The sequence below is a fragment of the Nycticebus coucang genome, chromosome 15 (genome assembly GCF_027406575.1).
Source record: "Nycticebus coucang isolate mNycCou1 chromosome 15, mNycCou1.pri, whole genome shotgun sequence".
Classification (NCBI taxonomy): Eukaryota; Metazoa; Chordata; class Mammalia; order Primates; family Lorisidae; genus Nycticebus; species Nycticebus coucang.
The window spans coordinates 10,969,671-10,991,090 of NC_069794.1; the positions used below are offsets into that span (position 1 = coordinate 10,969,671).

Sequence of the window (21,420 nt, forward strand, 5' to 3'; positions counted from 1 at the left end):
GCCTCAGCCTCCCAACTAGCTGGGACTGTAGGTACTCACTACCATGTCTGGCTCATTTTCTATTTTTAGTAGAGACGGTTCTCTCCCTGGCTCAGGCTGGTCTCCAACTTTTGAGCTCAAGCCTTAGCCTCCCAGAGTGCTGGGATTACAGGCATGAGCTACCCTATCCAGCCTTCGTTTTCAGTTTTAATTCATCATCTTTCTCATCCTTGAGCTCTAAATCATATTAACTCTACTTTAAAATGGTCTTAAAAATCCATCATAATTCTGTCTTTATTATCTCTCTTCTGGACTATAATTTAGACAGCATCTAAATGGAGTTCCTCCCCTTCGGGTCCACCACAACCTGCTATGCCCTCAGGCACCACCCAGCCACCCTCTGTATGTACAGGTTCAACCAAGTATGGTTTGAAAATATTCAGGAAAAAATAACAATACGATAATATAAAATAATACATATAAAAGCAACACGTTGTAACTGTCTACATAGCATTTATATTGTATTAGGTATTACACATGATCTAGAGATGATTCAAAGATAGAAGAAGATGTATATATATTATGTATAAATACTACATAATTTTATATCAAGTTCTTAAGCATGCACACGTTTTAGTGTCTGTAAGGCGGTGAAGGTCCTGTAATGAATCATCCGTGGGTATGAGAGACAACTGTATTTCTTTCCATGAATCAGAGTGCTAACCATCACTCCCATATTCAAAACGCATAAGAGTTCCTACATGCTGTTTAATCGAACACAAACTTTGCAGTCTGGTTTAAAACTCTCCAGCAACTGTAACTCTCAACATATCTTTCACTACTTTCCCCACAGCCCTAAGATCCAGCCAAGACAAACTTGGAGCCCACACTATTCCCCAAACATGTCCACACTCCACACCCTGTTCTGCATCTAAACCTTTGCATGAGTTTTTCTGCACTCACAATTTGAAGAGTCCACCTTTTGGAGTCACAACCTCCCTATACTTAAAGACTTAATATCGCATACTACCTCTCTTTCAAGAACTTTCAACCACAGTATTATAACCCCTACCTCAGTGAAAGGGCATAGAAACCTCTAGAAACCGCATCCTGCACTGCATTAAAGACATTTGGTATACCTCTCAGCCTCCCTGTCTGATGGGGAGCTGCCGCAGGCTTCCCATCTTTACACCCCTTCAACTGCAGAGGGCCCCAGCAAAGACGCAGCCCTCCGTGAGTGTGTCCTACATGGAACTAAGTCTACTTCCCACTTATTAAAACTGAAACTTTTAAAGTGACATATTTTAAAAGTTATTTTTTAATGTTTTTAAGAAACCAGCAATTTTATGTAAATGCAATCAGAGCTGTCCTTGGGGTTACCCAGAGATTCCTTAGAAATAGCACCTGATAGTTTGTTTCCATGCAACTAAACAGTTTGCTGTTCTTAAAGACACATTTCACCTCATTTAGTATACCACTTAATAGACCATTACTTCCAGAGGAAAAATGACTGGGCTAGACATGTTATAGAGGTCTGATGAAGACTCGTGTACCGTGAGTGCGTGAATACCAAGAGTGGACTGAATCACTTTCAACCAGCTCAAACTAAAAAAAGTATGTTTCTCAATGATTCACAGTAGAAGAATCCCAGTGGACTTAATTTTAAAAGGGCATAGTGTATCTAATACAGCTGCACTGAGGCTGGGCCAAAATAGTTATCCTTGCTTGACTTTTTGGGCTTTGAATCAGTAACAGGCTCAAACTACATGAAAACAAACTAAACTGTTCTCCCTGCATCAAATACCCGTTGTAAACAGCGGCCAGGCTACCAATTCTACTTCTGCCCATCATCACTCCACCTATCCATCCACATATCCACCCATCCTAGTTACTACACAAAAACATATTAGCATACACTGAGGAAGCACTTTGTGCTTTACACACTATTCTAAGTGTTTTACATAAACCTCACAACAATTCTATACTGCTATTATTCCCATTTTGCAGGTGAGGAAATCAAAGCTCAGGATGTTTAAGTAACTGCCCAAGTTTATACAGCCGGTGAGCTGTGGAACTTGGATTTGAATTTGGAGAATCCCCCCCACCCCAGAACCCTTAATCACTCCACGATAGATGACACCAGAGTGAAGTTTCGCTTCCCTTCTGGATGTTAGAGAGGTCTCTGGAAGTTCCCCTACCCCTGGAAAGGGTTTATCATAGAGTTAAATGCCTAGGTGCACATAAAAATAGCAAACCTGCTATGTTTCCACCTTACTAGTTATAAAACTGGAGCTCTTTCTTTAAAATAAAATTGAGAAGCTCATTGTGAACCACAGGACCAGCAGCAGGTCAGCAAGGTGGCCCATTGTGCTATGTGTAAGGAATCCCTCTCAGGCCTCACAAAGCATGCACAGGCAGATTCTGCTTGAGGCCCTGTAGAATCCCCCATGGTCATTGGGCAGCAAAGTGAGACGGGAAAATGAACACAATGAGTTCAGTCAGCCTTGCTATTGCATTTCGCCTGTTGTAGAAATGCACACGTAACCCAACAAAACCATGCCTGACTCCATACTGCATTTTGTGTAAGGCAAACAAGTAGCCACTATGCTGTTATGAATAAACAGCAAAGCCAGACAGGCAGTAAAACAGAGGCAAACAAAGCCAAAGAAGACAAGTAACAGCAGAATTGTAATGAAATGTGAGACGTTACTTAACTTTCCTACCACACAGGGTTACCCAAGTTACTACTGCAACTTGTGAGACTGAGCAAGTTAAATAAGTTCCAGCATTCAGTATTTTTATAGGGTTGAACTGCAGCCTTCATAGGATAAAACAAGCCACAAAGATGTACCGTGCACCTCTGAATTACCCCTGGACTCTTTTCTCCCCTGCCAAATAGCCTGCAGGTTGATACTCTCACTATGCACTCCCAGGCCCAGGTGCCAAGAAAAAAACATTTTGCTATAAACTCATTCTGGATCTGTGTTAATGTTGGATGTCTTATTAATATCTTAGCTACACTGAGAAGAAAGTAAGTTGCCATTTTTTTCCCTACAAATTTGCCAAACCCTAGCTGGAAGGAAATTCCTATCTCATTCACAAGAAATTAATTGAGGTTCTTGGCCTTAAGTAAATGACACATGTACATGAAACAGGTGAAGAGGTTAAGGGTGTTCTCTACCAAGGACTTTGACCTCTTCCGAATTCAGAACCTGAATTATTCCTTTAAAATGTACAAGAGAAATGAATGTGGTTTCGCTCCACCAAGTTTCCCTACGGCTACAAATTCAAGGAGCTAAAACAAGACAAGAGCAATTGTCAATACGTGGGTGTTTATATTCTTCCTTGTTAACGGTTTCCTAATATGCATTCCTGCTGTGAACTGCATCCTAAGTTACGGGCACCACAAAGACACAAGCTACCCCCGTGGAAAGTTTAATACCCCTTCGTGTTTCCTAGGTAAAAATTAAATACGGGCCATGATGGGCAAATATTATGATTAACATTCTTGATAGGGGTAGGAGAGCCCAGCCAAGTAACTCTATTCGCAAGGACGTTGGGAAATGTAGCTTATGATAAGGAACTTAGAGAGAGAGAAGTGACAATGAAGTGAACAAAATTTACAAATGTTATTTCCATTTAAGTTTGTCTCGGGGGGTGTGGGGGAGAGAATAGGACGGTAATAAGCAATTTCAGAATTGACCTGCCAAAGGGCGACGTTCACCCCGTAGTAACGGGCTTGGTGTTTATCTGAAGGGACGGGTGGGAGGGGTGCCCCACCCTTGGCCCCTCTGTGAAGGGCCAGGCATCCCAGGAGGGAGGACAGCGCCGCCCCTTACCTGCACAGGTGCTGCCGTCGTAGGTCTCGCACACCCAGTCCTGACACTCGCACAGGGGCCCGAAGTACGTGCCCGGCTCGGTCACGTGGCAGATGCACACGCCGCAGTCGCACCGGCCCCGGCCGTGGCACAGCGCGCCCCCTGGCGGCTGCTCTGGCGCGCGGCACCGGCGCTCCGACTCGGCCCGCGACAGCCTGCAGGTGGCGCCCGACCAGCTCCTGCAGGGGGGAAGGGGGAGGAGAAGGCAAATGCCAGGGCCAGGCCGGGTGAGACACAGACGCTGCCCCTCTGATGCGAGCCACGCTCTTCCCCAGGGTCCCTCCAAATGGCGACCTTCCTCCCCACAGATAGGAGCCTGAGGCCTACACTTCTGGGGGGGCTTTGTCTCCCCCAAGCAAACAGGTGCCACCCACTTGAGAAGCGACCATGACCCAAAATGTCATTCTAAGGAATGACTTGCCCACGTGAGCATAGCCCTTCTTCCCGGTGGACAGCCCTGCCCGTTGGCAGTTTGTCCCTGAATCAGATATGCACATTTAGATTAAAGGCAAATTAATCCAAAGTACGGCGCTTGGCTGTCTTTCCACTTCAGTTCTCTTTTTTAAAATGTCCCGTTTGTAGCTGATGACCAAGGGGACAGTTATTTTATGAAAAAGAAGAAATGAATATATAGAAAGCGTTATACATGCTATGAAAGGATAGGGCACTCTTGTTTTTTGTTTTGTTGTTGTTGTTTTTAATTTAGAATGAGCAGGCTTTACAACTCGACTTTTAGAAAGTTTAGCTATTACAATGTGCTTCAAAATCTTTTTCAAAATGCAGCACCAACTGTCCTATAGCGCTCATGTCTGTGTTGTTAGGAAACAGAAATCATGTTGCCTTGCAAGCTAAGAAAGCAGAAAGGGATACCTAGGACTACCTTTAACCATTGCCAGAATTTTTTTTGACACACATTTGCAGAGAAGAAAATAATGTTTTTATTCAGTGATTAGTATTTTTCCAAAGGAAAAGCAAAAAGACAAAAGATGGAGGCACCCACAGTGCAGGTATTAAGAAAGGAAAAGGAACAGGTTGAAAACAGTTTATCCCATGTCCCGCGGAGTAACTGCTCTTGGCTTTGGACAGTCACACTGCAAACTTGAGTCCTGCCACATAAGCAGGGCAGGTCTGTCTGAAAGAATAACAAACCAAACTTACCTCAGAGATGGCGAGAAACTTGGAGGAACAGCTGACAGCCCAGCAAAGAGAAGGGAGGACGCCAGCAGCACCAAGTTCCCGAGGTCCTGGGGACGCATGCTGAGTTCCTGGGCTGAGCAGGGGAGCCGCGCTCCTGCAAGGTGGGGCTCGCACAGGAGGGGCCTGGAGGGAGAGGTGCCACCAGCAGATGGCCGGGCAGACGGACTCGCCGACACCCAGGCTTGCAGGTCCGGGACTTCACCGGGAGTTTCGATTGCCTTGATGAGCTGCCTGCAAGGATTTGGGCAGTGGCTGTGCTCTGGGCGGGGTGCTGGTGCCAAACCCCTCAGTGGAGAGTCTAGGCAGGGAAGTAATTAGAAACAGTTGTACAAGCAGATGGTTTATTTTGACATTAAGAAAAAAAAAAGTGTCCTGTTCACAGATTTGAGAAAATCGTTTCTTTCTTCCAGTACAGGCCCCAGACATATTTGACAAGAGACTATTTAGGTTGGCTTCATATTAAAGGGGCAGTTAAAGTAATCCCCAAGTCGTGAAGAGAGAGGGTGAGGCCAGTGACAGTGGGTGTGAACTCTCAGGTGGGGAATTGCTGTCACCACATGCTTTTGAAAAAGATGCAGTCTTTATGGTTTGGATGATGGGGGCAAACAAATCTGGAAAATGCAACTTTTTCTTGTATTTATTATCCTTTGTTTTAAACTGTGGGCATTTTATTCTGAAGTCTTTAAAAAGTGTGTCGTGTTCAGGCCAATGGCTTATCACATCACATTTTTTCTTGACTTGGACAGTTCAATTGTAGTTGTCCCAAATTCACCTCTTTCTATGTATCAAGTATAAGAGAACAAAATCACATGTTTATTTAGAGTGTAAGCTACTGAAAAATAATCAGTGTCACGTACTAAGCCCCTACTATCTGCCAGTTATTTAGTATCTTTTCTTTAGTGAATAATCACATATTCCTTTAGCTCAGCGGTTCTCAACCTGTAGGTCGTGACCCACAGGAACTGTATTAAAAGGCCACGGCATCAGAAAGGTTGAGAACCACTGCTTTAGCAAATGTGGATTTAGCATCTGTCATGTGTCAGGCTCTGTGCCAGACAGAAGGGACACGACAGCAAACTAAGGAGGGATGATCCCTGCTCTCTCAGAGCCCAGTGGGCTAGTGACACAGTAATCAAAACAAATACTAAGGACGAATCGTTGCAAGTGTAATGAAAAGTTACTTTGGGATTAGAATCAGGCACCTGATCTAATCCAAGATGATGACATTTGAGATAAAGGCTGAAATAAGAATAGAATTAAGTGGAAATAAGAAGAAAGCAGTAGAGAGTGGGGAGGCATTCTGATTCTCATCTTAAAGATAAAGAAACTGAGGCCCAGGGGAAATTCATGCAGACTTAAAAGTGGCATATCAGCTGCAAGCCATGGTCATCTAAAGCACACAAATTGTTCCCTGCTTTGTGGTCATTGGGAAAAGTGTGCAGAGGGTGACGTGGAGGGAGGAAACCACTTCTTCACCCTCAGGACAGTGCTCTAGATGCAATGTTTTCTCATGAAACCCAAACATCCAAGAATCACCTGTGGTTCTGTGGTCTCAAAATCAGGGATGAGTGACATCTTTCCTTGTCATTTACATGAATAGACGTAAGGGCAGAACTACTCAACATTTGCCTGCTGCAGCAAGAAGGGAAATGAAGGTGGCCTGATCACAGCTCATCCCTTTTCTGTTTCTGCCCTGGTCTCCATCTTGTGCTAGCAGCAGCTCTGCACAGGGCACATCTCCGTGCGTCCTCCAGCCCACACAGCTAACGCTCCCCCAGGTACCTGAACTTCTGTCAATGCACAGTGGTAGAGGGTCTTTTTTCTTTCTTCTTCTTTTTTTTTAAACAGTTTATTTATTGTAGAGACAGTCTCACTCCATTGCCCTCGGTATAGTGCGGTGGCGTCACAGCTCACAGCAACCTCCAACTCCTCGGCTTAAGCGATTCTCTTGCCTCAGCCTCCTGAGTAGCTGGGACTACAGGCACCCACCACAACACCCGGCTATTTTTGTTGCAGTTTGGCTAGGGCCAGGTTCGAACCCACCATCCTCAGTACATGGGGCCCGGCGCCCTACCCACTGAGCCAGAGGTGCCTCCCTGAAGGGTCTTTTTCCCAGAGGACAGACTAGGGACAGGTGGGCACAGTCCTGGGAGAAGTATTGGAGAACGTCTGGACAGAGAATTCTAGGGTCTCGGAAACCCAGAGTGTGGCTTAGAAGGAAAGACACAGGCTCTTGTGGCAGGTACCCAGAGTCACATGTGGGGAGGGTCTCTCTGAAGGAGAGACAGAATGGAAGTACTAAGTCAGTGGTTCTCAAAGTCTGGTCCATGGACAGCAACATACATCATCTGAGAACTTACAGAAATGTCAGGCCCCAACTCTAGATCTAATGAATTACAGAGTGCTGAGTCCCAACAAAGCATTGCAAATCACGGGGCCCAGGGCTGAGCATGAAGGCTGTAACCCAACTATAGCACAAGAATATGGGGAAAGGGCCAAGGAAGGGGAAGGGAGGGGGGAGGTTAGGGTGGAGGGAGGGTAATGGGTGGGGCCACACCTACGGCGCATCTTAGAATGGGTACAGGCAAAATACAAATGTCTACATACAATAACTAAGAAAATGCCATGAAGGAGACGTTGAACAGTTTGATGAGAATATTTCAGATTGTATATGAAACCAGCACATTGTACCCCTTGATTGCACTAATGTACACAGCTATGATTTAACAATAAAAAATTAAATAAATAAATAAATAAAGTGATTGAAATAGTGAAAAAAAAAAAGTGGTATTCCCCTCACTCCTCGCATCACTTCTAGAGTTACAGTCATTCCTTCCTACCCACGTGTACGACTATGAGGAACACGCCTTCCTGCCAACATCTAGAAGTCTTGGTGACTCAGAGAATATGGGAAGAGTAGAAGAGAAGCCTCAATTCCAAAGCCTGGCTAAGAATTTGCAGTGAAAACATGGGAACTTTAATAAATGAGTCATGTATTATTTAATTTTTGCATACTTTCTGCAGGGGAAAAAAAAGCATTCTTGTGAAATAGGGACCTGATGCCTGAACATTTTTTTCATCGATTAAAATTATCTTTTTAACCCATAATATTATCATACAGTATGGCATTCAAGAACAATACTATCTTTAATACATTAAAGTATGCATCTGTGAAGTAAAGAGAGTATGTACTGTGACTGAGAAAATTAGAAATTCAGATTATTATATTACTGTGACTCAGAGAGAATATTCCTAGTAAGCTGAAATGGTTACATTGTGGCTGACTTAGTGACTCACTAGAAAGACTTGCATTCACAACACTATCAAAATGAAAGGATAACTTTACATTTATTTCTTTTAGCAAACTTGTATATATTTTTTTTTTCTGCCAAAGCACTACATGCCGTAGAAATACCCGCGTCCTTCCCTTTCCCAGTTTGCAGAACCTCAAAGACAGGCTGCCTGGAAGCCTGAGTTTCTCACTCCCACTGGCCTTGAACACTCAATGCCGGCTCTGAGACAAAGCAGGGGTAGAAGGCACAGTGAAGGCCACGTGGGAGGAGCTGGTGCATTTGGAACCAAACTCAAAGAGAGATTGAAAGCATCTTAGTCCTTGAATGTAGCCCTTAAGTCCTCAGGTTACAAAACTGCAGAATTACAGGATTTAAGGAATTTTGAAAAGGTTTTCTAGACCAAAATTAAATTTCTTGACAACATACCTACCAAGTGATTGAGCAGATTTGATAAGAAAAACAAATATTAAGAAGACAACGTCCTTTTTAGAGAATTGCTCTGACACTTTTACCCCTTGGTTCCAGGTCCATGCCAAGAGGCCATTTAAAATATGATCCTGGCCACTAGTGTTGAATCAAATATTTGAAGCTATAATAGCGTGTTCCCCAGACCTATTACCCGTCTACTACTCTCCAAATAACTCTATACTTCTTAATGGTAAATAGTCTTATTTCCTTCACCTCCTTATGTACTACAACTTTAAGTCTTTAATACTCTGATTTCCTGAGCATTTCTGCTTTATCTGTGGTTGATGCCTTTTGTAAAACAAGATATACCCATCTAAAACCATTAGAGCAGGTAAGGTCGTAGGTTGTCAGAGAGATCAGCCCTTTCAGCATTCTTGCTTCATTGCTACTCCTAATACTGAACATCACACTGGCTTTTTTGAGCCACATTGCCCCAATTGTGTGCTTGTACAAATGTATTTTCCCCTAAATACAAATTTATCTTTATCTTTGTTGGATTTCATCTAGGCTCAGCTCTTTCCTCCAGGCGTCCTCAAACTTTTTAAACAGGGGGCCAGTTCACTGTCCCTCAGACCGTTGGAGGGCCGGACTATAGTTTAAAGAAAAAGAAAAAACTATGAACAAATTCCTATGCACACTGCACGTATCTTATTTTGAAGTAAAAAAACAAAACGGGAACAAGTACAATCACACTGCCTCATGTGGCCTGCAGACCGCAGTTTGAGGACCCCTTCTGTAGATGGTAAAAAACCATTACGGATAATGTTTTTGTATTTTTTTCACCCTTCCAAAAGTAAATATGATGAGCACAGCTTCTGTATCTTTATCTATATAACTGATAAGATAGTTTTAAAAAAATCAGGCTACAGACCAAGCTTAGATAAGAGTCTTCAAGATAATCAGTCCCTTAGTTAGTACTACTGAACAGGTCACCAACCACTTACCAGGGCACTGAGTCGTCTGGTTTTAGCCTGCCCATTGTTCACGAGAGTATTATGAAAGATCCTTGCTATTCTTAGCTTACTAAGTAAAACTTGGGCTTATGTTTCTGTATCATCTACAATAATACCCAAAAGATATATGCAATATGATCAATATATATTTATGGCACAAATAAATTAACTGAAAACAGTGCACAACAGGAGTAATAGATCCATGAGTCTATTATCACTGAGGATGCAGGTGATAGGATGGATTCTGGCTCAGCAGCCAGATGACATCTGTGGTCTTTACTACCCTCCTGACATTCACTGTGGCATCGACTTGAAACCACAGAATGCCAGATCCTTTTCCTATATTCCCAATTTTTGTTTAACTACATGGCTTTTTTACCTAATCCCCATAGTCACAATCTTGAGAGTTATCTTTGCTCCCACTTTGTAATTCATTGGGATTATCCAGTAAAGCCCTGAATCATGTTGAGTTGACCTCCTAGTAACCCAGCCTTCCACTTCACCATGTTTACTTCAGATGTCATCTTCCATCTTGCACACTGTTGTCATATCCTGCCAACCGGCCTCACTACTCCATTCTTGTCCTTTTGTGTCTACCCTTACCTTGCTCCCTAGGACATCTTTCTAGCATGAAAACTTCATCATATCCATTCCCTATTGAAAAATATTAAAGTAACTCCCCCTTGTTTGACGTATAAAGTCCAGTTCTCGGTAGGGTCTTGTGAGGTACTTTGGACTCTGTCTCCATAGTGGACATTCTGCTCCTCCACCCAGACCCCTCCCTAGAGCCCACGTACCCACCCCCTGGCTGATGGCAGCATTGGCTGCTGGAAACTCACAGCCACACCTCTCACAGGGAAGTGCCCTGTGTACTAGGGAACAGCCTTGATCACTCGGGTTCAATACAATTCCCTAATCTCCACCTCAAACAGCATTGGCATCCTTAAGCCCCTTCCATTTGAAAATTGTAGCTCTGAACAGGTCTGCCATTTGTGCTTCATGTCAACAACGCAGAAAGACTCAAAAAGTAAAAGCAACAAGAGGTGTGAAGAGTGAAGTTGAACAAGAAGATAGTATAAATACCTTTGTAGGAACAATTGGACCTCAATTCTCCACCTGTGCTCCATTCAGTGAGGGAATTTCCTCTTTCCAAGCCCCACTGAGACACTAAACGTCCAACTGACAGCCCATGGGCTGGCAACTTAGAATGCAGCCCAACACAAAATTATAAACTTACCTACAGCTTTATTTTCTGTGTATTTTTAATGTTGTCGGTGTTGTTGTTGGAAGTCAATTATGTGGTTCTCTAGTGTGAACTTTGTAGACAACACCACCGTGTCACAATGTCATATAAAGTGAACACGGCTGTGCTCTCACTGTTTGCATACATACGTGTCCTCCAGGGCGTCATCTTCCAAGAGGAGTCAAACTGACACCGCCAGATTCTAAGTGTGCTCATGGTGACCTGGAGAGCTATGTGCTCATGGTGACCTGGCAAGCTAGCCATTATCCACAATATTTCAACTTACCATTGCAGCATTAAGTGTTTAGTGTTATTTAGAAGTCAGGGAAGCATTAGTACTTGATTATTAAGGGTAATTCCACACCTCAGCGGTGCCTCACACATCACCTACCAAGCTTTCCAATTGGCCTCCTCCTCACCCGGCTTCAGCAGCCCAGATATGGAAGGGCCCAAACCTTGCTTTCTGTTTTACTGTCCATTAGTCTTTGTAATAAAAATAAGGATAGTCACTCACCTATTATTATATTTTTAATCTCAGCATGACTTATGCAATGTCTTAAAAAGAAACAGAATCCTAAAGAAGAAAAATTCTGGAAGAAGGAAGATTGTTCAATGAGAAGTGGGCAGATGACGACTGTTTTGTTGAGGCAAATAGTAAGGCCCTCTGCTTAATTTATATGGAATTTGTGCAAGTTTTCAAAGACTATAATTTGAAAAGGCATTATATGCAAAAACATCCTGCCAGATTCAATGTATATGAAGGATTGTGTTGTAAGACAAAATAGGGGAACTGAAAAATCGTCTGTCTTTGCCACAAAACTTCTTTCAAAAGGTTACAACTCAGATTGTAAAAGTTATGTGCTAGCATATTTAATAGTGAAAAAATCAAAACCGTTTACTGATGGTGAGATTAGTAAGCAATGTATGGAAAGCACTGTAGTTAAAATTTTCCCTGAAAAAAAGGAGTGGTATTTCTAAAATCAGTTTGCTTCACCAGGCTATAGCCAGAAGAATTGAAGAAACTGAAAAATCTATTGAAAGAAGTTTAGAAAGTAAAGCTGCTAATTTTTAACTTTACACTTTGGCGATGGATGACAGCAGAGATACTATAAATATGGCTCAACTTGTCATTTTTATTAGAGGCATTGATGATAAATATAACGTCACTAAAGAGATGGCTTCTTTAGTGCCATTAAAAGACACAACTAAACCAAGAGATTACAAAGCAATAAAAAAATGTGTTAATGGTATTTTCTTTGTCCATTGACAACAAACCTTAAGGCACACCACAGATGGTAGGCAAAAGAGAGGAACTTGTAAAATTAATAGAAGACCATGCAATTGCCACTCCAAACTTATGTTAAATGAAGTTATTATTGCATAGATTGTCAAGAACACTTGTGCACAAAAGTTTTTAAAATGGCTAATGTCATGCAAGTTTTTATCAAAACCATGAATTTCATAAGGTCCTGGAGACTGAATCATCACCAATTGCAGAAACTGCTCAAAAGCACTGATGGTGACTATGGCAACATCATTTACCTTTTGGAAGTAAGATGTCCAAGCTGAGACCAAACATGGAAAAGATTTTATGATTTCTGACATATTATCAAGTTGTTTATGGTATCAAAAACCAAATTTGTGCCAGAACTTCTCAATGAAAACTGGCTTACAGATTTAGCATTTTTTTAGAGGATTTAATCACTCATTTAAATGAGTTAAACAGAGTGAGGGGCAAGATGGCCGACTGGATGCAGCCTCCAACATAGGCTCCTGTCCAGAGAGAAGGATAATGTCCAGAGGGTATCCAATGGAGCTGAAGACAGGAAGCCCAGCCAAGAGAGAAGAGTGAGAACTATAGGTCACCCTTGCTGAGGCAAGCTGCGATTCCAAGACAACAATCTCCAGGTACAAAACTCAACTGAAAGGAAAAATGCCTGACCCCTCCCCCAAGAAAGCTGCAGGTTCTTTTTTCCTTTTCTTTTCACTCTTCATTTGCTCCATAGGATTTCTACAGGCAAGTAGTGAACCGAGGATCTCTTGTCTCAACCCACGGTTGAAAGCAGTAAGAAGTGGAGACTTCTTTCTCCAGAGGGACCCTGCGGTGACTCTGATCACTCTCTTACCAGGCAGAAAAATTGAACTTACATTTTCCCTGCCATTCTGAACTTTCAGTTCACCCTTCCCCACTAACCAGATAAACCAGATCCCTAACCCCTGCAGAGACTGAGGGAGGAGGCTCATGAGCAGCGGCCCCCACTCCAGCCTGCCTGACTGAGTACCCCATCGGTCCCCTGCTCCCTCCTTGTCTCCAAGCCGCATGTGCCCCCGGTGCCCTCCCTGACTCTGCCCACCCAGAGACCACCGAGGCCGGCACCGCGCCCAGCCCACCCAGAGACTGCCAAGACCATGCCGCACCCCACCCTCCAGGACTGCCGAGGCTGCGTGTCACACCCCGCCATTCTGGAGACCACTGAAGCTGTGCATGGCGCCTGCCCTGCCTCTGCACCAGACCCCCATGTGACCAGAATCACCAGTGGAGTAGTGTTCTTGCTAAAGTCACCAGGCACTAGATACTGCCAGAATCTGTGCAGTGTACCCCACCCTGCTGCCAGATCCATGTGCAGCAAGCTCCTAGAGCTGCTCCTACAGCCAAAATTGTCTGGCTTTAGCAGTGGTAGTGGAACTGTGCAGGGGCACTTCCCACAAAGATCAGCAACAATAGAGTGATCACACCGGGGTCTAATCTTGGAGAAACACCCCTGCAACTCTGTGCACTGCCAGAGGAAACCAGAAGTCACTCTATAGGGATACTGGTGCTGCAGAGTGGCAGGGGCAAAGGTGCGGTGGCTGAGAGAGATAAGCATTTGCAGGCCTGGTACCCTCAAGATTAGACTGAGCCCAAGTGGAACACTCGCCAGTGGAAATTGAACACCCGAGGCAGCAGGCCTCAGCTCTCCCAACTGGCTGGTAGCCAAGGGAAGTGGCTGGGCCTTGGGGGCATTGACCTTCCTTTGACTCTGACAGGCGCTAAGCCCTGGCACTTCATATTATTGGAGGAAACAGGACTGCAGCCCTGTTAGTGATTAGTCGTGAAAAAGGAACAAAGGGGAGAAAGAGACTCTGCCCCTGGTCCTACTGTGCTACTGGGCTACAGGGGTATTTCTGACTCTGTAGAGCACCGGAGAGAGCCAAATCTGACAGCCAGTAGACCTCTGCTATCTAGCTGCTGGAGACCTTTCAAACTCTCCCAACTGAGAGTTTGTTCTGACAGGGTCAATTGGTTCAGAACCCCTAACTTGGAACAATCATCCAAGGACCCTCTAGGGTGATACCCTGGTTGTGTAGTAACAGGAAGGGTCGATTTTCCCATTCCAGTTGTTGTCTGGGGAGGTGGGTTTCTTAATTGCTTGTATTTCTTCACAGCTAAGACTTCACCAGAATCACTGATCCACCAGGATTGGACAAGAACCAGTTGAATACAAGACTGAGCCACCTAACCACACCACATCAAGCAGGTTTCCCCAGCCTCAAACTGTAATACTGCACAGGTCCTTTGCAAAGCTAAAGGGGAAAAAGCTGCAGTCCTCAGTCCCAGATCCTTAACAAAGGGCTGGTTAACCACAACCCCAGGAAGTCCCAATCCAATCTCACCTTACCAGACCACCTAGCCAACAGTGAAAAACAATCATGAGGCAGAATCAGCAGAAAAACTCTAGCAACATGAATAATCAGAGTAGATCAACTTCCCCCCCAAACGATAAAGCAGATACAGCACAAGATCCTATTCCCAAACAAATGGCTGAGATGACAGAAATCAAATTCAGAATTTGGATAGCAAATAGGATCGACAAAATGGAGGAAATGATGAAATTAGAATTTAAAGCAGAAATTCAAAAGATGTCTCAAGAATTTAACGAATTTAAAGACAAAATGACCAAAGATTTTGACACATTAAAGCAAGAATTTGCAGCTCTCAAAGATCTAAAAAATACAGTAGACTCCCTCAGTAACACAATGGAGCAGGCAGAAGAAAGGATCTCCAATATTGAAGACAAAGCTTTTGAATGCTCCCAAACACGCAAAGAGGAAAAAAAGTGGAGAACAAAAATGAATCATTCTCTCATAGAGCCCCGGGATAATTTGAAGAGGTCTAATATTTGCCTTATAGGAATACCTGAATGTGATAAGGTTGCCTCAAAGTATAGAGATGCTTTGCTTCATGAAATAATAAAAGAGAATTTTCCAGATATGCCCAGAGATTCTGAAATTCAGATAGCATACAGTTTCAGAACACCAGCACAACTCAACCCAAATAAAAATTCTCATTGACACATTATAATTAATTTCACTAAAGTTAATATGAAGGAAAAAATTCTGAAAGCTGTAAGACATAAGAAAATCATGACATACAAGGGAAAGAGCATTAGAATGACTGCAGATCTCTCCACTGAAACCTTTCAAGCTAGAAGAGGGTGGTCATCGACCTTTAATCTCCTTAAACAAAATAACTTTCAACCCAGGATCCTGTATCCAGCTAAACTGAGTTTCATCTATGATGGAGAAATTAAATACTTTGATGACATTCACATGTTGAAGAAATTTGCCATAACTAAACCAGCTCTTCAGGAAATTCTCAGACCTATCCTCCATAATGAACAACACAATCCTCCACCACCAAAGTAAAATCACTCAGAAACTTTTGATCAAAGTCTAACTTCCATAGTGGCAAAAGGATTAAAAATGTCCACTGGACTTCTGAAAAACTCAGTACCCAAAACTCTGTTGGATTTATCATTAATCTCAATTAATGTGAATGGCTTAAATTGCCCTCTAAAGAGACACAGGTTGGCTGACTGGATACAACAAAAACTCAAGCCAGACATCTGCTGAATTCAAGAATCTCACCTTACCTTAAAAGATAAACACAGACTAAGGGTGAAGAGATGGTCATCTATAATTCAGGCAAATGGAAATCAGAAAAAAGCAGGTGTTGCAGTTTTATGCGCAGATACAATAGGCTTTAAACCAATCAAAATAAGAAAAGACAATGATGGTCACTTCTTATTTGTTAAGGGCAACACTCAACATGATGAGATTTCAATTATCAACATCTACGCACCCAACCAGAATGTGCTTCAATTTATAAGAGAAACTCTAACTGACATGAGCAATTTGATTTCCCTAACACCATAATTGTTGGAGACTTTAACACTCCTCTGACAGTGTTGGATAGATCCTCAAAAAAGAAGCTAAGCAAAGAAATTTTAGAATTAAACTTAACCATTCAACATTTGCATCTAATAGACATCTATAGAACATTTCATCCTAACAAACCCAAATACACATTCTTCTCATCAGCCCATGGATCATCCTCCAAAATTGATCATATCTTAGGTCACAAGTCTAACTTCAGCAAATTTAAGAATCATTTCTTAAATCATTCCTTGTATTTTCTCAGACCACCACGGAATAAAAGTTGAACTCAGTGACAACAGGAATCTCCACACCATACAAAAACATGGAAACTTAATAACCTCACGCTGAATGATAGCTGGGTCATAGATGAGATTAAGAAGGAAATTACCAAATTTTTGGAACAAAACAATAATGAAGAAACGAACTATCAGAACCTCTGGGATACAGCAAAGGCAGTCAGTCCTAAGAGGAAAATTTATAGCGTTGCAAGTCTTCCTCAAGAGAATGGAAAGAGAGGAAGTCAATAATTTAAATGGTCATCTCAAGCAACTGGAAAAGGAAGAACTTTCCAACCCTAAACCCAGCAAAAGAAAAGAAATAACTAAAATTAGAACAGAACTTAATGAAATTGAAAACAAAAGAATCATATAACAGATCAAGCAATCAAAGAGTTGGTTTTTGCAAAGGTCAATAAAATAGATAAACCGTTGGCTAACCTAACCAGAAGTAGAAGAGTAAAATCCCTAATTTCATCAATCAGAAAACAAAGGCCAAATAACAACAGACTCCTCAGAAATTCAGCAAATCCTTAATGAATACTACATAAAACTCTACTCTCAGAAGTATGAAAATCTGAAGAAAATAGATCAATACTTGGAAACATGTCACCCTCCCAGATTTAGCCAGAAAGAAGTGGAAATGTTGAACAAGCCTATAACAAGCTCTGAAATAGCATCAACTATCAGAAATCTCCCCAAAAAGAAAAGCCCGGGACCAGATGGCTTCACATCAGAATTCTACCAAACCTTTAAAGAGGAACTAGTAATGATATTACTTAATCTTTTCCAAAACATAGAAAAAGAAGGAATACTTCCCAACTCATTCTATGAAGCAAATATCTCCCTGATACCCAAACCAGGAAAAGACCCAACAAGAAAAGAAAATTATAGACCGATATCTGTAATGAATATTGATGCAAAAATATTCAATAAGACCGTAGCAAACAGAATCCAACAACACATCAAACAAATTATATACCACGAACAGGTGGGTTTCATCCCAGGGTCCCAAGGATGGTTCAATATACGTAAATCCATAAATATAATACATCACATAAACAAATAAAAACTAAGACCATATGATTCTCTCAATTGATGCAGAAAAAGCTTTTGACAATATCCTTTCTTGATCAGAACACTTAAGAAAATAGGTATAGAAGGAACATTTATTAAACTGATAGAGGCCATCTACAGCAAACCCACATTCATAGTGAATGGAGTAAAATTGAAATCATTTCCACTCAGATTAGGAGCCAGGCAAGGATGCCCACTGTCTCCACTGCTTTTTAACATTGTAATGGAAGTCTTAGCCACCGCAATCAGGCAAGAGAAGACAATCAAGGGGATACAAATAGGACCAGAGGAGATCAAATTGTCGCTCTTCGCAGATGATATGATTATATATCTGGAAAACCCCAGGGAATCAACTACAAAACTCCTAGAAGTGATCAAGGAATATAGTAACATCTCAGGATACAAAATTAACACTCATAAATCTGTAGCCTGTATATACACCAACAATAGTCAAGGGGAAAAACAATCAAAGATTCTATTCCCTTTACAATAGTGTCAAAGAAGATGAAATATCTGGGAGTGTATCTAACTAAGGATGTGAAAGATCTCTATAAAGAGAGCTATGAAATTCTGAAAAAAGAAATAGCTGAAGATGTTAACAAATGGAAAAATATACCATGCTCATGGCTGGGAAGAATCAACATTGTTAAAATGTCTATACTACCTAAAGCCATTTACAGATTTAACGTGATCCCTATTAAAGCATCTCTCTCATATTTTAAAGACCTGGAAAAATTAGTACTTCGTTTTATATGGAAACAGAAAAAACCTCAAATAGCCAAGACATTACTCAGAAATAAAAACAAATTGGGAGGAATCTCACTTCCAGACTTCAGACTATATTATAAATCGATAGTGATCAAAACAGCATGGTACTGGCACAAAAATAGAGAGGTAGATGTATGGAATAGAATTGAAGACCAAGAGGTGAACCCAGACACTTATCATCATTTGATTTTCAATAAGCCTATTAAAAATAGAAATTGGGAGAAAAATTCCCTATTCAATAAATGGTGCTGGATGAATTGGCTGGCAACTTGTAGAAGACTGAAACTGGACTCACACCTTTCTCCATTCACAAAAATTGATTCTCACTGGTTAAAGGACTTAAACTTTAGACATGAAACTATAAATATTCTTAGAGAGAGTGCAGGGGAAACACTTGAGAAAATTGGCCTGGGAGAATACTTCATGAGGAAGACACCCCAGGCAATTAAAGCAACATCAAAAATACATTACTGGGATCTGATCAAATTAAAAAGCTTCTCCACTGCCAAGAACACACTAAGTAAAGCCAATAGACAGCCCTCAGAATGGGAGAGGATTTTTGCAAGTTATGCTACCTACAAAGTTCTAATAATCAGAATCCACAGAGAACTCAAACTTATTACTAAGCAAAAAACAAGTGATCCCATTTCATTGTGGGCAAGAGCCATGAACAGAAGCTTCTCCAAAACATGGCAAGAGCCATGAACAGAAGCTTCTCCAAAACATGAAGAAGACAGGCACATGGCCTACAGACACATGAAAAAATGCTCATCATCTTTAATCATCAGAGAAATGCAAACCAAAACTACTCTGAGATATCATTTAACGCCAGTAAGAGTAGCCCACATCACAAAATTCCAAAACAACAGATGTTGGTGTGGATGTGGAGAAAAGGGAACTCTTCTGCACTGCTGGTGGGAATGCAAGTACATTCCTTTTGGAAGGAAGTTTGGAGAACATTCAGGGATCTAAATGTAGACCTGCCATTTGATCCTGCAATTCCTCCACTAGGTGTATAGCCAAAGGACCAAAAATCATTGGGCAATAAAGATATTTGCACCAGATTGTTCATTGCAGCTCAATTCATAATTGCCAAGTCATGGAAGAAGCCCAAGTGCCCATCGACCCATGAATGGATTAATAAATTGTGGTATATGTATACCATGGAATATTATGCAGCAGTAAAAGAAAATGGAGACTTTACCTCCTTGATGTTTACATGGAAAGAGCTGGAAAATATTCTTCTTAGCAAAGTATCTCAGGAATGGGGAAAAAAGTATCCAATGTACTCAGCACTACTGTGAAACCAATTTTTAATCACTCACACTTGCATATGAAAAATGAAACACAACTTTAGGCTATGATGAAGGAGGGAAGGGGAGGGTGAGACATGGGAAGGGGATGGGAGGGATTGTAGGGGATGGGGGGGGACCACAACTACGGAGCACATTGCAAGTACAAGTTGGTTCTATCATGTGTAGAACACAAATGTCCTAATGCTATAATTGGGTAAATGAGGTGAAAGCTATGCTGATTAGTATGATGTAAGCACTCCAATTTGTAAAAATAATCAATGCCTGAAATAGCCATAAATGTATTTATGATCTATGTACAAAAGACTTAATAAAAATAAATGAGTTAAACACGTGTCTTCAAGGTGAACATCAGCTTATCAATGCAATGTTTGAAATCATAACAGTGTTCCAAATGAAACTGAAATCATGGCAAGCTCAAATTACAGCAAACAATGATGCATTTTGACACATTGGCTACACACAGTCCTGGGAACAGCGAAAAAGATGCAGCCTTTTTTTTTTATTTTTTTATTTGGTATAAAAATTTGAAAACAGATTTCAAAATTTTCACGAAAATAATTTTTTGGTGTATTTGTGACTCCATTTTCAATTCACATAAGTATGTTACCTACCAGTTTTCAAATGGAGAGCATAGAGCTATAATCTGATATTCAAATGAAAGAAAAATGTGATCCTGTCTCTTTTCTGGACTTTTATAGTCCCTGTCTTCCCAGAGACAAATATCCTTCACTTACAATCACGCCTGATTCACGTCATCACTCTTTGGCAGCACCTACATTTGCTAGCAATTGTCTTCAAGAATGAAGCTCATTAAGAGTAAAATTAGAACCCACCTATCTGATGAGCACCTTGGGAACGCACTGGGAATTGCAGCTGCTTCCATCAATCCAGACACTGATGCGGTAGTTTCTCAAATACAATGTCATCCCCTCTAGTTTTATGTTTCCCCTTTTCCTTTTACTTAAGAAAAGTTTTGAAAAAGACATTTTATTACTTACATGTTTACATTTTCTATATTTGGTGATCACAAACTTGGGACCTGCTCAACTATTTTATAAGACTCTCTGAATGGGCCGCTGCATAAAAAGGAGTATTACGAGAGGACTTTTTTGCTTTTCTGTGGTGGTGGAGATGATGAAAATTAGGCACAGGCGTTCTTTTTCTTTTTTGCTCATCGTTTATTAGTGTTTGTGTGTTTAATGTGTGGCCTGAGACAACTGTTCTTCTTCCATTGTGGCCCAAAAGGAAAGCTGTTCACAGCAGAGGCCCATAGGGAAGAAAACAGAGTTTAACTGAAAATGGACCTTCTGAACCAGTAATAATCCAGCCACTCCCTGCCTAGCTTATGGCCACTCTTATATACCTCAACCTAATAAATCATTAATTTTTACAAAACTAAACATACATAGAGAAGCAGCCAATGGGGGTGTGGATGTGGATACTTGAAGTTCCCGTAAAGAAAGACCCAGCTCTGGTGAAGCTCACACCACTAGGTCCTACTGACATACCCTGAATTCACCCTCCGATTTCCCCCACCACTCTCTCGCTATAAATCTCGCCTAGGATTACTGAGCAGCAGACCTTCAAGGAGACTTTCCAAAATGAAAGGCAGAAATCAAAACAAGTAAGAAACTAAACAAACAAATGCAATGAAAGAAACTCAGATGCAATAGGTGATGAAGGCAGTAGAAAACAATGGGATACAAATTTATAACCCCTCTCCTCAAGGATCTAAAAAGACCTGGATTTGCAAGAATATGCAGCCCTAAAAATA

General features: G+C 41.6%; 1 protein-coding gene across 2 annotated transcripts in view; it reads right to left on the reverse strand.

Moving 5' to 3' along the window:
* Window positions 1-21,420, reverse strand: part of ITGBL1 (integrin subunit beta like 1) — a 282,440-nt gene that overhangs the window by 231,313 nt on the left and 29,707 nt on the right. Inside the window, exons 3-4 of one of the 2 annotated variants that reach the window (XM_053563368.1) lie at window positions 5,016-5,352; window positions 3,819-4,036 (exon numbers count right to left, since the gene is read on the reverse strand). The exons of the other annotated variant lie outside the window; for it this stretch is intronic. Of the exons in view, the coding sequence (XP_053419343.1) occupies window positions 3,819-4,036; window positions 5,016-5,352 (555 nt within the window). The remainder of the gene's footprint in view (window positions 1-3,818; window positions 4,037-5,015; window positions 5,353-21,420) is intronic. 2 annotated transcript variants of the gene reach the window in all.